The sequence below is a fragment of the Caretta caretta genome, chromosome 4 (assembly GCF_965140235.1).
Source record: "Caretta caretta isolate rCarCar2 chromosome 4, rCarCar1.hap1, whole genome shotgun sequence".
NCBI lineage: Eukaryota > Metazoa > Chordata > Testudines > Cheloniidae > Caretta > Caretta caretta.
Window position 1 is genome coordinate 15,933,826 of NC_134209.1, and position 14,228 is coordinate 15,948,053.

The window sequence follows — 14,228 nt, forward strand, 5'->3', positions numbered from 1 at the left end:
AAAGAAATGATGCTACGGAATGATTTAAACGAATTAAAACCATTTCATTTAATCAGTCAGCCTAGAGGCACTTAGTTGAAGACATTTTCCTAACTATCAAACTTAGAGGCAGCCACTTGATCTTTCATTTGTTCCCCATAATATTCCTTAGCATACTTACTCCAACAGAGTCTCTCTTTTTATTTCTGAATTGAAAGTGAGACCTAATGCAGAATCTGATATATCACAGTTATACCTCTGACAAAACACTTGAGTTTAGGGAGAACAAAGTGGACCTGTGTGAGAGAGATTGACAATGCTAGCTTAAGGAAGTTAGAATGGCACTTTTGGAGCATATCTCTTTGTAGACGTGCGCATGTGTGCATCTACCCACACAAGTACATTTAGTTTTTCACAAAACAATTGTAAGGGATGCTGTGCATGTATGTGCGAATAAGCAGTATTGCCAACCCAAGTGTTTAAATATCATGAGCCGGGCCCCAAAGAATCATGAGATTGGTTTACAAGTAGGGCTGTCAAACAATTAAAAAAAATTAATCATGATTAAACAATAACAGAATACTAATTTAAATTTATTTGTGGATGTTTTTCTACTCTACAGTGTAGAGTGCTCACTTTATGTTATTACTTTTGATTACAAATATTTGCACTGTAAAAAAAAGATAAACAAAAGTGCAATCTGCAGGTCAAAGCATGAAGAGGCATACGAATGATTAGCATATCTGACACACAAATACCTTGCAACACTGGCTACAGTAGTGCCATGCAAACAACTCTTCTCACTTTCAGGTGACATTGTAAATAAGTAGCAGGCAGCATTATCTCTGATAAATGTAAACAAACTTGTTTGTCTTAGCAATTGGCTGAACAAGAAGTAGGACTGGGTGGACTTGCAGGTGCTAAAGTTTTACATTGTTTTGTTTTTTAGTTTAGTTCGGTTAAAAAAATCTACATTTGTAAGTTGCACTTACATGATAAAGAGACTGCACTACAGTACTTGTATGAGATGAATTTACAAAATACTTTTTCTTTTGTTTATCTTTTTTACAGTGCAAATATTTGTAATAAAAAAATAAAGTGAGCACTGCACGCTGTATTCTGTGTTGCAATTGAAATCAATATATTTGAAAATGTAGAAAAACATCCAAAACATTTATAATAAATTAAAATTGGTATTCTGTTGTTGTATGTCAGTGTGATTAAAAATGTGATTAATCACAATTAATTTTTTTAATCGAGTTAATTGTTATGAGTTAATCGCTTGAGTTAACTGTGATTAATCGACAGCCCTAAAAGTCACAAGATTGATAAACAAACATACATTTGGGGTTGTATATTATTTTCCTTCTGTTTCTTGAGCCTCTCTAGGTTACATTTGGGTCACATTTTCCTGCTTTTCCTTGTAAGCATGAAGGCTAGAAACTTCCTTTTTAAAAAAATGAAAGTTGAGATTCTCATGATTCCAGGAAATAGCCAATATCATGAAACTTTCAATACAGTCGTGAGATTTGGCAACACTGGTGTAGTGCTAGAGAACTGTGATATTTCCTCTTTATAAAGTAGAAAAACTACAACTGGATAGGTCCTAGAAGTTTTGTAATACTTTAGAATCAGTGATAGAGATAGTATCTGTAAACCCAAACATAACCTAGTTTAGAACATGACTGTGCGAGGTGTTCCATATTATGCTGAAATGGGATTGTCCCAGACAGCTTGAGGCCTGGGGTGCTGTGAAACTTCTGATCCAGAACTGTACCCTGTTCCCCAGTTGTATATTTCCCTGAACTTTAATTGGTTGACCATGTCCGATTTGCTTAATTACTTTGAATTTATTTCCTAACAACTGGGAGACACTCTACTCAATTTTTGCAATTCCAGCTTATCCAAATGCAGTAATGTAATATAAATATTTTCATCCCTTACAACATCCTCTAACTAACCCCCTCCAGCAAATTTGAAATAAAGTTGCAAGACGATGTAGATGGAAAAGTAGCTGATCGGACCATACCTAGTTGAGTTATCAATTGAACCTCAAAAATATCAAAAGGAAATGGAGACCGTCCAGCCATTGATAATGTATTTCAAACTGGTATTTCTAGAAATACTGGGTACAATATCTTAAGATCATTCATGGGAAAGTCAAAATCTTTCTCATCTTGTGCCCCGCCCCCTGGCAACACCTCCTACAAATCGACAAGTGTTTCCTTTCTGATATCAGAAAACAATTTATAAAAATTCCACTCTAGGAAGTTCTCATGGTATATTTCATCCTGAGACTGATGAGAGGGGAAATGTGAACTTAAAAAAAAAAAAAAAAAAAAAGGAGAGAGAGAGAATAAGAGAAATATTTGATTTAAAAACAAAAGAAAAAAGAAATATTGTGGTGATTGCTTATATGGTGAAGTCTGTGGCCAAATCCAGACTCCAGCCTAACCTGAGAGAACTCAGGGAAATGGAAAATGTCTCTGTATCATGTTGGGTAAGTCTACACAGCAGCTCGAGGTGTGATTCCCGGCTCGGGTAGACATAAGTGTTACCTCTACTCAGCCTGGCACTGACCAACAACAGCTTGTGTGGCAGCTCAGGCCAGCCACCCCAGTGCAGTCCCACCCGGCCTTCTGGTTACAGACGGGGGCAGCCAGCCCAAGCTGCTGAACCACACTGCTACTTCCGGTGCACGACTTGAGCAGAGCTAGTATGTGTGTGGGAAACTACACCTCCCAGCTCAGCAGTGTAGACGTACACTTAGAGCCAAAACAGTTTCTAATGCACACGGCCCACTCTCTAATTGTGTATGAAACCACCCTGCTCTGAGTCGTGAACCTGGATTCAGGGAATAAAGAAACTGTAGATTGCTTAAGTTTCCCTTTGACCGTAAGAAAGGGCCAAAAAACTATGTCGCCTACAGGGGAAAAAACAGTAGACTTGACTGGTCTGCATTTGTGTTTGCTTGTCAAGGGCTTGCTAAATCTGAAATGAATTAACTCTGCTAACATTTGGTAGTGACCTTGTGAGTTGTTTTGCTATAAAGTTATTACTACATCCAAAGGATTTGTTGTTGTTTTAAATTATACGTTAAACAGGTGGTTCATGGGACTATATTTGATTCATCGACAATCCCAAGCTGTTTGGGCTACTCATCTCAGGGGAATGTAAATAGCATCGTAGTGATATTTGAGAAGCTCTGATAAACTGCTATTTGTGAGATGTTGCCACTATTTTTGCTTACTGTACACCTTTAAAAATATTTATCAAGAGAAGCAGCGTAATACATAGAGAAGGAATAAAGGAATGGATTTAGTGCATTTAAATAACGTACTATACCCAAACTTTCTGAGCAACTCTGCTGCTTCACTGGAGGAAGACCTGGGCTATGCCAGCCAACGTTTGCTGCCTCCCATTTAGGGATGTAGGTGTGAACATGCAGTGGACAATTAGGGCATGTCTACATGGGGCATTAGCGCACCGTAAGCCAGGGTGTGAATGTACAGCGCCCTAGCTTGTCATGCAGTAGCGTTCTATGTGGACACTTCTCAAGGACAGTAGAAGTATTGTAGTGCACTTTGATGTTCTGCTGTTGAAATGAAAGGACATCAAAAGGGTGCTATAGAAGTTTTAGTGTGCTGTAGGGGTGTTCATGTGGGACGTTCCTGTGTAGCAAGCGAATGCACTGTAGTCACACCCTGCTTGTGGTGCGCTTCCCTACACTAATGTGCCGTGTAGGGCGGCCCACAGCTGTTTTAAACCCTGTTCTTGCCGCATAGAGGCTGGGGTTTGGAGCAGTCCAAACTCTCTTGAGGGTTAGTGAATGAATAATGAAAGGGTTAAGCTGGCAACTGTTGTGCTTACAGGCCCAAGGGAGCAGAATTGGGGTCCACAGTACAAAAGGGGAACTGTCTAGTTGAGCAGGTGGAAACATTTCAAATTCTGAAATTTTTCTGTTTGAAAAATGGAGACAATTTTTGTGAAACCTCTGAATTTACTTGCTTGTGTGGTTTGCAGTGAAACTTCAAGAGGGACAATGTCAGGTCAACCTCAGCACCAAATCTAAGTTTTCAGACAAATCTGCCTTTACAATACCTCAGAAATGTTTGCATGATTATTTAAATATTCCAGTGGAAAGAGTTTTGAAGAAATAACTGTGTCCCTGCAGTCTTTACAGTCTACACATTGCAGCGTGGTGTTAGTGTACAGAAGCGTGAAAGTGAAAATGATTCGAAACTGGTGGGTGGGGGGCAGAGGGGAGAGACACTTTCTTTTCCTTGTTGGAGCTGAAAGAAATGCATAAAACATGCAGAGAGAGAAAAAAACCAAGTGTTTACAATTCTTTCTGTTTTTAACAATCTAAAGTTGTGTTAGTAAGACTGGTAATTTTTTTTAACTTGAACAGTTCTTTTTACTTTAATATTGTTGGTAATTTAGGCATTTTTTCAGAAGGTATATTTTTTTCCATTTTGCTGCATTACCCCTCCTATCTCTCCCCCACACTGAGTGAAATTATGAAAACATTTCCTGAAGCAGCTTCTTGTTAAACGACAGATGCTGAGAATGGAGACCTGCATTCATCATGGGGCTACATTTTCCCATAATCACTAGCATCAAAGGGTTAATTACTTGCAGGCATTTTTCTCTTGCAAACAGTGAATTTAATCAATATCTGTGTAAAGCATTCAGCTTATTTCCCACTAAGTAAGCAACTTTTACAAACGACAGAGATAAGAAATGCAGTGCTGTTTTGCTATTAAAGAATACAAAGCTGTGATGCTTTGTTTGTTTAAAACTTTTAGGCAAGTAGTGTCTTGCTGGCTGTCTGGCTGACTAGCTTTAGTGCTTCTGAAGATCTAAAGAAAAAACTAACAAATAAAGTTATTATTGGGTCCTTCCAAAGCTGTTTGCTCTTGTGCTTAATTTCAGTATGTTTTTTCCATAGCTATTAAATTATATTCATGCATACTTAACAGGAATAAAAATCACAGCTATGTTAAATTGGATATTAAATTTACTTTTTAAAAAAAAATAGTGATTAATAATGGGGCTGATTCTTGCACTTCGTGTGGTCTTTTACCCATGTGCACTATGAATGCCTGCTTGGTTATGTAACAATGCCAATCAGAGTGCTCGTATTTTACACCCTCTTTCAACCACTGTAAATCATCACACATGGTTCAAGGCATTGGCACATCCAGAGGCTCAATACAGTTTGAACACATTTTATTTGTGCTGGTGTAGTCCCGCTTTGAAGTCCGCACATCTAGCCATTGACTAGATCTTGTCAAATTCCTTATTTCTTTTCCCTCCCTTAGACTAATGTCATTAAACTAACACAAGGACTCCTTGGTGTGCTGGTTGATATAAAGCACTGAAGAATGGACTTGTTAGGTGTTGTATCCATCAGTATATCCATAATGCCTTTCAAAGAATGATCATCTTGAACAAGTATTACACAGTACATTTTTAGTTCCTAATGTCTTCGTTTCCTTTGGCTCTCTGCTTTTCCGTCAGTTCTGTTCTGAAGAGTTTTGCTTAGCTGCTAGTGTGTAAATCCCTTTAGCAGGATACTTGACAGCGGATCAAGATGTGATGCTCATGATGGCATCACTGCAGCCAGAAAGGTCAGAGTTCAGCAGAACCTTCTTGTAATTTAATGCCGCATGCCTTTGCTTGGTGGTTCAAATCCAGTCCCCTGTAGGTCAAATTTCAGAGTATCAGCCATGTTAGTCTGTATTCGCAAAAAGAAAAGGAGTACTTGAGGCACCTTAGAGACTAACCAATTTATTTGAGCATAAGCTTTCGTGGGCTGCAGCTCACTTCATCGGATGCATACCATGTAGGTCAAATGTAACTTTTAATTTGTTTGCATTGGAGGTGTGTCCCTTGCTTGCCATCAATAAATGAAATGTTCTATGCTGAACAATTCAGAGCTGCTCTCTCTTTCTTTGGCCAAATATTACCTCCAGAGAACCCACGAGATGGAATTTGTTTTATTTTGCAAGTCTCTTTCTGCTTCTTTTTGTGTGTGTGTTCCTCTAAACCCTGGTCCCCACCATCAAAAGGCTTGACCCATAACAATTTCATTTTTACCCTACAGATGTTCACTGTATTTAGGAGCTATAATTTAAAATATTCAATAATTTTGTTGCATTTTAGAAATTATGCTTAAAATGTTGTAAGTGGATGTGATGACTCATGGTTAGAATAGCAAAGCCCTGAAAACTTGCATGATGCTGAAATCTGATGTGAACAGAGATCATCTCTAGCAGTGTGACCATAAACAAGTCACTTGACTACTTACTAAACTTGGGCTTCCAGTCATTCCAGCTGCAAAGCTGGGTAAAAGCTTTGAAAAACAAGGGCCACCATTCAGCTGAGTGAGCAAATGAGAGCAGGGGGAAAAATAGCTCAGACTAAACTGTGATCCAAGCAAATATTTTTTGTTGGAAGCAATGATACTTGGTTATACAGAGTATAAATCAGAACAATGCGGGGTTTGATTTAGCAAGGACTGAAGGGCAAAACAAAGGAAACATTGTTATTTCCAAGCTTCAGAAATATACCCAGATAGCAGTGGCATGCAACAAGCTTTTTCATATGTTTTTTGGCTCACACTGGGTTTTGTGTAAGAACCAAAGTTGGCAAAAACAGCAAGCATTGCTCAGACAAGAATAGCCTACCCTGATTACAGATTTTGGAGAGATTTTTAATTAGGCCAGTGCTGTGAAGGCTACTAAGTCTTGGGACTTCAAAACAGAGCTGAAAAATATTTTACAATGGATCACAAATTGGTTTTAAGCAGAAATCACCACTGCAGTCAACAGGGAATTTAAGCTTAAAACTGATGGCATAATTTAACTCAATAGTTATTGTTTTCTTCAAGGTTTGGTTCACTATATCCTTCAATCCTCCTCTATGAGGACAAAAAATGGTGGCTAGTTAGAATCTTTATTGCAATTAAGCAGGCGACTGTTTCCATGCAAGCATACAGTTTCCAGTTTCCCTACATTTCCCTATATAAGAGAGTAGGATGGATAAGACCATTTCATTAGGTCCCAAAATGAGTAATTGCAGGGCTGAACTAAAATTGGTTGAACGAGGTGTTGGAGGGCACTGTGATAGGGGGTTGGAAAGGAGATATGGTACCTTTCATTCCATGGCTATTGGGTCAAAAGCTGGCCTGGTTTGAAGTCAGAGACCCAACGCTTATTCCATCTGATATCTGTTCTGAAGGCCTGAGTAGAAGGTCTCAAGCCAGTTTCTAGCCCACATATCACACAACCCCAGCACCATTGGTACTGACTGGCCACCCGGGGTATGTCTACACCACAATAAAACAGCCCCTTTGCCCAAGCCCAAGCCAGTGACAGATTTCTAATTGCAGTGTAGACGACCCTCGGAGGCAGTTGCAAAAGAGAGGCCACAGGACAAATTAAAAGGTTCCTGAAGGTAATGATTGTGGCTCTGTGTAGGGGTGCCTGCAGAACCTTGCGCTGCTTCCCCCTGTATTGGGCGTGGCTGTATGGAGAATGCCAGTGTCCGGGGCTGTCCCATTGGCTTGTGTCACAAGGAGAAATAGACAAACCCACCCATCCCCCATAAAAAAACCTTTGCAAGCCAGATATCTCAAAAAGGAGGCGTATGATGCATGTGCAAGGGCACACCTGCAAGGGACCCTGCGTGGAGCTGCTCCGGCTGATGTACTCACACATGGCTAAGCGTTGGCCTGTGGCTAGGACTGTGTGTCCACATGGGAGAGTAAGGGGAAGGAAGAACTCCCCTTACTCCTAAGCCAGGGCGCCATACCCCCGTTCCCTGTCCTGCAAAGCTGAACTGGCATTGGGTGTGTGGTGATTTGCCGCTGCTGTGGGACAGCAGGAAGTTCCTCCCCACTCGGAGCAAAGGGGGAAGCAGAGAGGGCATGGTGCCTCAGAGAAGTGTCTGAGTCACAGCACCTACGGGGGCTACTCTTGGGAGAGGGCAGCTTACGCGCCGCCTCTTGCTCAAGGCTGTGCTTAAAGGCATGGTCGAGTCTGGAGTCTCGCATGTGCAGTCACTTGAGGTGCACCTACAACCTCAAGTGCAGGCTCTCCTGTATGTCAGGCATTGGAGCAGGAAAGTGGGTTATTGGGGTTAAAATTCACCACTGTGCAGAAGGCCCCCATGAGGTCTGGCCACCACCTACAGCCAGTGAAGCCCTTCTTTGAAAGAGTAAGTGGGACATAAGTGATGCGCAGGCTGGAGTGCTGGCCCTCTGCACAGGGGTACATTGTGTGTTCCCTCCGAACGGCTAAGAAAGGCCTGTGAGGGGAGTGGTTCTCAACCTTTTTCATTTGCGGACCCCTAAAATATCTCGAACGGAGGTGCGGACGCCTTTGGAAGTCTGTTGTCTGTGTATGTAGTTGAATTCTGTTCAGTCAGTTTTCTGTCTGTCTTTCGCAGACCCTTTAGACATAGTCCGCGGATCACAGATTGAGAGCCACCGCATTAAGGGAGCCCCTGGTTGTACTTAAACCTGCTGTCTTGATTGCCGTGCATTAATCACCTGGTTTTGTTACTGACCGCGCTCTGTCTCTTTTTTGTTTGCAGGTCTCGAGTCTGGATATTGGTTGTGGTTTTTTAAAAAAAAAATTTATGATTATTTTTGATTGGCTTTTTTCCCCTTCCCTTGTGGATGTGAACTGAAGACCTACGGAGGAGTGCTGGACGAGGGAACAGGAGGACGCTTACTTCATTTTATTTGGAAACACTCATTGCCGCGGTACCTTCAAGTCATATTCCACAGTCATGTGGTCATCACAGCTGCTGTTCTTCACAATGCTCTTAGCACCAGCAGTGCATGGTAAGAGAAATGTGGAGGGAAATGGTGGGGTGCTTTCGGTTTTTTGCCTATATAATCTGTGTGAGTTTGGTTTTCTAGGGCCAAGGGGATTTATGGCAGTGAGGAGGCCAAATCCCATTGAAGCTCAGTCAAGTTGGGCACCAAACTCCTTTACACCTCTTTGAAAAGCCCAACCTCCATTATTACAAAATAGGCCTGCAATAAAGAACCATCATCTGGCCTTAAGTAAAAAGCTGTTTATGAACGAAACTGCTTGATGTGTGCGAGGTCACTTGAGAGACTTACATTAGACAGTCTGTCCAGTACATTTATAGCTGAGCTGCTGCCCCGTGTTCAGGACCAGTACACAGGGTAGGCACCACTTAAGTCACACCTTGTATTGGCCCTGTGCGTGGGGGTTGAATTCCACTCTGTGTGAATAGATATCTCTGAGAAGCATTGTACAGCGTAACCCGACTTTAACCACAGCTACAGAGAGGATGGGATCTCACTAAATTATCATCACTGATGCTGTTAGCACACATATTAACGTGTCACGGTGGCCATCATATTTTGTATTGTCTTAAGCAAGTAATTACAATCTATTCTTCATCACAGATCAAGGAAAAGTGAAAATGGATCCATCTCACTATGTCGACAGGGCTTATAAGGCAACGTTTTTAACAATAGGAACCCAAAGTTAAGCTCCTAAAATAATTGGCCTGATTTCTAAATTGCTGAATGCCTAGAAGAACCTGGTGCTGGGGCGGGACCAGCATTTTTGAAAATCTGGCAACTCCATTTGGGGACTTTAAGGGGAACTGAGCTCTTTTGAAATTCCGGCCTTAGTGGCCCTAGACCAGTGGTTCCCAAACTTGTTCCACCACTTGTGCAGGAAAAGCCCCTGGCGGGCCAGGCTGGTTTGTTTATCTTCTGCGTCCGCAGGTTTGGTTGATCGCTGCTCCCAGTGGCCACGGTTTTCTGCTCCAGGCCAATGGGAGCTGTTGGAAGCAGTGGCCGGTACGTCCCTTGGCCTGCGCCGCTTCCAGCAGCTCTGTCATAAATATAAAGGGAAGGGTAAACCCCTTTGAAATCCCTCCTGGCCAGGGGAAAGCTCCTCTCACCTGTAAAGGGTTAAGAAGCTAAAGGTAACCTCGCTGGCACCTGACCAAAATGACCAATGAGGAGACAAGATACTTTCAAAAGCTGGGAGGAGGGAGAGAAACAAAGGGTCTGTGTCTGTCTGTAGTCGTCTTGGCCAGGGACAGAACAGGAATGGAGGCTTAGAACTTTTAGTAAGTAATCTAGCTAGGTATGTGTTAGATTATGATTTCTTTAAATGGCTGAGAAAAGAATTGTGCTGAATAGAATAACTATTTCTGTCTGTGTATCTTTTTTGTAACTTAAGGTTTTGCCTAGAGGGGTTCTCTATGTTTTTGAATCTAATTACCCTGTAAGATATCTACCATCCTGATTTTACAGGGGGGATTTCTTTATTTCTATTTACTGCTATTTTTTATTAAAAGTCTTCTTGTAAAAAAAACTGAATGCTTTTTCATTGTTCTCAGATCCAAGGGTTTGGGTCTGTGGTCACCTATGCAAATTGGTGAGGCTTTTTATCCAACATTTCCCAGGAAAGGGGGGGTGCAAGTGTTGGGAGGATTGTTCATTGTTCTTAAGATCCAAGGGTCTGGGTCTGTAGTCACCTAGGCAAATTGGTGAGGCTTTTTACCAAACCTTGTCCAGGAAGTGGGGTGCAAGGTTTTGGGAAGTATTTTGGGGGGAAAGACGCGTCCAAACAGCTCTTCCCCAGTAACCAGTATTAGTTTGGTGGTGGTAGCGGCCATTCCAAGGATAACGGGTGTAATATTTTGTACCTTGGGGAAGTTTTGACCTAAGCTGGTAAAGATAAGCTTAGGAGGTTTTTCATGCAGGTCCCCACATCTGTACCCTAGAGTTCAGAGTGGGGGAGGAACCTTGACAAGCTCCCATTGGCCTGAAGCAGCAAACCGCAGCCACTGGGAGCCGCGATCAGCCAAACCTGCGGACGCGGCAGGTAAACAAACCGGCCCGACCTGCAAGGGCCTTTCTCTGCACAAGAGGAGGAACAAGTTTGGGAACCGCTGCCCTAGACAATCCAAGCCATTGACTAAGGTGTAGACTTTAGGCTCCTATTTTTGAAAATCTTGGCGAGAATTCCACATCCACTCTGTGCATGGGGTAATTTCCGAGAGCTAAGGCTTTAGGGTTAAACTTTTAGTGGGGAAGGAAAAACAGCAACAAAAATACAGAGTGCATCAAGTCTACTGGCATTGCTTTTACCACCTTTATGCCCTATAGCACGCGCTCTCTCTCTCAACTGTTGAAGCAAATTTCCCCACTGATTTCAAGATTTTAATTTATAATTAAATGGTGTCAAAAAATGGTGGTCGGAAAAAAACCCAAGCTATTATGGAAGGAGCTGTTGGTTCTACTCAGACGAAGTTAAATGGTAAATGTTGTTTTGCAAATCTTTATAATTAAACAATATTAACAGTTAAAGCAATTAACAATTTAAATGCCCCTCAGGCAGTTTTGGTTTTAGTCAGAATGCCAGTGTAGTCTGAGAGCTCGCTTGCTAGTTTTGCTGAATGAAAATGCCAGAAGAATACTAGGAGCCACGTTGCCCCACCAATGAGCAGACACTGAAGATGCAAAAATGGAGGGCCTGATTTTTCCCACAGATAAGCTCCTTGGAGAGTCATTGACTCCCACGCAAACTGAGTGGAAAGCCTGGCAGGTCTCTGTGACTCCACAAGGGGCACCACAGTGGGAAATCAGGCCCCTCGGTGTTAGCTATGACCCTTTGTAACTCACCAGTCAGTGTGTGTTACATGTCCTCCTGTGTGGCTGATCCACAGAGGTGAAGAGTCTGTTACAGCTACAGTACCTGGCTTTTTGGCTCAAGCAGTAGGAGCTCTGGAGAGCTCTGGTTCAGCCCCTGCTGGTGGCCAAGACAGCAGCCATCCCACCAGAGCCTGGCCTCAGTGCAGTTCATAGTGTTTCTGCGAGGAGGAGGGTAATAGGAGTAATTTGTGAGCATGCATTTGGCCTCATGTAGAGGAAGGGGTACACCCACTAAAATATGAGTTACACAGAAGGTCAGTGTAGTTGATCTAATGGTTCCTTTGGGTCTCAAAATCTACAAAGCTCAATACCTGCTGCCCTTTCTGGCCTTATCCCGCACCTGCACAACAGTGTCTCCATGAGTGGTGTGGGCAAGCAGATTCAGTGTGGAATTTTCCGCTGTCCAGCTTGAGGATAATTCCGGAGAGTTTGTGTAAGTGCACACAGCAGCCAGAATTCAGCCGTTTGCTAAATATGAAATTAGTCCGGCTAAGACCTTCTCATTCTTGTTTGCTAAGAGATCTCTGTAATGTATACAGAAGGTTTGCCTGGAAAGTTGTCTTCTAAGACCGTACCAAGATTTAATGTTTTGGATTCTATTGTTACAAACTGTGAAGGTATCTGGTGATCAGGATAATTGCAGGGATGTGTATTAACTGGTGGGGTTTTATTTGTATTGGGGGTTTTTGAGTATTGTTTTTAGGGTACTGTGATTGCCCCTTCTTCCATCTGCAGCTTGTAAGTTACAATTTGTTCTTGTATGTTGGGACAATGGAAGGGTCACTGCTTTTCGTTTTTTTTTTTAATTTAGGCATGGCCAGTGCTGCCACACATTTGTTTTTGTGGCTATGTTTTCCCACCTCCGATAAATGTGTAAAGTTCAAAGTGACAGAGTTGTGTAAGAAGATGGGCCAGGCATTCCACTTCTGGGTGCATGTTGTGTGCCTCAGGTTGTGATGTCAGGTGTGGGGTCAGAGGACGCATGACTGCACTGCTGTGTGAGATGAAAACAAGCCCCTGGAGATGCTACCTGAGTGGGATGCTTTCATTGGCCTGCTAAACCCAGGGTTGTGAGCTCAATCCTTGAGGGGGCCATTTAGGGATCTGGGGCAAAAAAATTGGGGCTTGGTCCTGCTTTGAGCAGGGGGTTGGATTATTTGACCTCCTGAGGACCCTTCCAACCCTGGTATTCTAGGATTCTGTGTTGCTGTTCAGCAGAAATGATGCAGGGAAAAAGCCTCAATCGTTGCATTTCCTTGGTGATATTGTCATGGTTGCTGCACCATAAACAGCGAGAGACAGACCTCCAGTTTTGTCCAGTGCTGCTTCATGCCTCGCAGACCAGTGAAATTCTCCCTGTCTGTAGGTTTGTGTCCCTCTTTGGGCTGTAGTGGGACTGAAGTGATGCACAGGACTTGTGCTGGCCCTCTGTACCTCTAGGCAAGACCATAACCTGCTGTTTTACTTTGTAGGAAACTCCCCCCACTGCAGACCTGTTTGAAAGGTGCTGCTGCCACCCAAATGAAGCTTGTCAACCCAGGAGTTGACCTTTTGCTGTGTTAGCTGCACCTGGTACACAAAGTTCTAGAGTTAGTTGAAGTGGAAAACAACAGCATTAAAAGAAAAACTAACTTTGGAGGGCTCTTGAATGATGGGAATTTGCTGCTGAGCTCGCTAGGGTTCACAGGAGCCAGGCAGTATCTGTGGTAGATGCACATTTCAGGACAGACTGCAGCCCACAGCCATTGGCTCCACACTGCATTTGGGGAGGGGATGACAAGGGGTCTGCTGCAATTCCTTTTGGGGGCTCTGTGGCACACAGCTGGATCTGCCACTCTTTGAAAGATGGCGAGTGGGGAAGGGAGTGTAAGGCCATGGCCGTACTCCCACCATTGCTGGTCCCCTTTGAAGAAAATCCGTTCATTGTCCAGGGAACACAAGGTCCAGACTTGTGTCTGGCCTTTGAACAGGACTTCCAAGGAGCATTGTCTTTGCTCACTTGCCCCAATGTGCACCTGGGCAAGCCACTTGAGAGAAGTCCCTTAGCCTGTTCTGGAACAAGCATGTTTATCATAGATGGAGAATGACCTTCTCAGATGTGACGGCCCCTCCTCTCCCAACGCCACCAAGTAACCTGCCCTCCCTCCCCCAACCAGGTGGATTTCTTTCTGTCTTAAAATGGGTGATCAGACAGAGACTCCATGAACTCCATTTGCTCTAATGCCAATCTAATGTGGAAAACACTCAGACACTGATGATGGGCAGCAAAACCCTAGGCTGACCTGGCATCTTATTTAAACACAAAGTATTGTTAAAGGTGTGTTTAGGTGTAAAGCTTCTCAGTGCATTGTATCAAAACAAAATTCAGTCTTCTATATCACTAACCAGCAACACAGAGGTGCAACACAGGTGTGTATGGTCTGAAATTACACTGATCTCTAACCAAATAATGATCTCTTACTTTGAACATCTTAATAACTTTGGAACAGTGATGCAAACCTCTGCAGCCCCGAGAGATCTATATAATGTC

At 42.8% G+C, this 14,228-nt stretch overlaps 1 protein-coding gene across 30 annotated transcripts in view; it reads left to right on the forward strand.

Moving 5' to 3' along the window:
• Nucleotides 1-14,228, forward strand: part of ADGRL3 (adhesion G protein-coupled receptor L3) — an 810,612-nt gene that overhangs the window by 278,576 nt on the left and 517,808 nt on the right. For all 30 annotated transcript variants that reach the window (XM_048848457.2, XM_048848466.2, XM_048848467.2 and 27 more), the window contains exon 3: nucleotides 8,581-8,833. In XM_048848457.2, coding sequence (XP_048704414.1) covers nucleotides 8,779-8,833 — 55 coding nt within the window. In that variant the 5' untranslated portion in view covers nucleotides 8,581-8,778. The remainder of the gene's footprint in view (nucleotides 1-8,580; nucleotides 8,834-14,228) is intronic.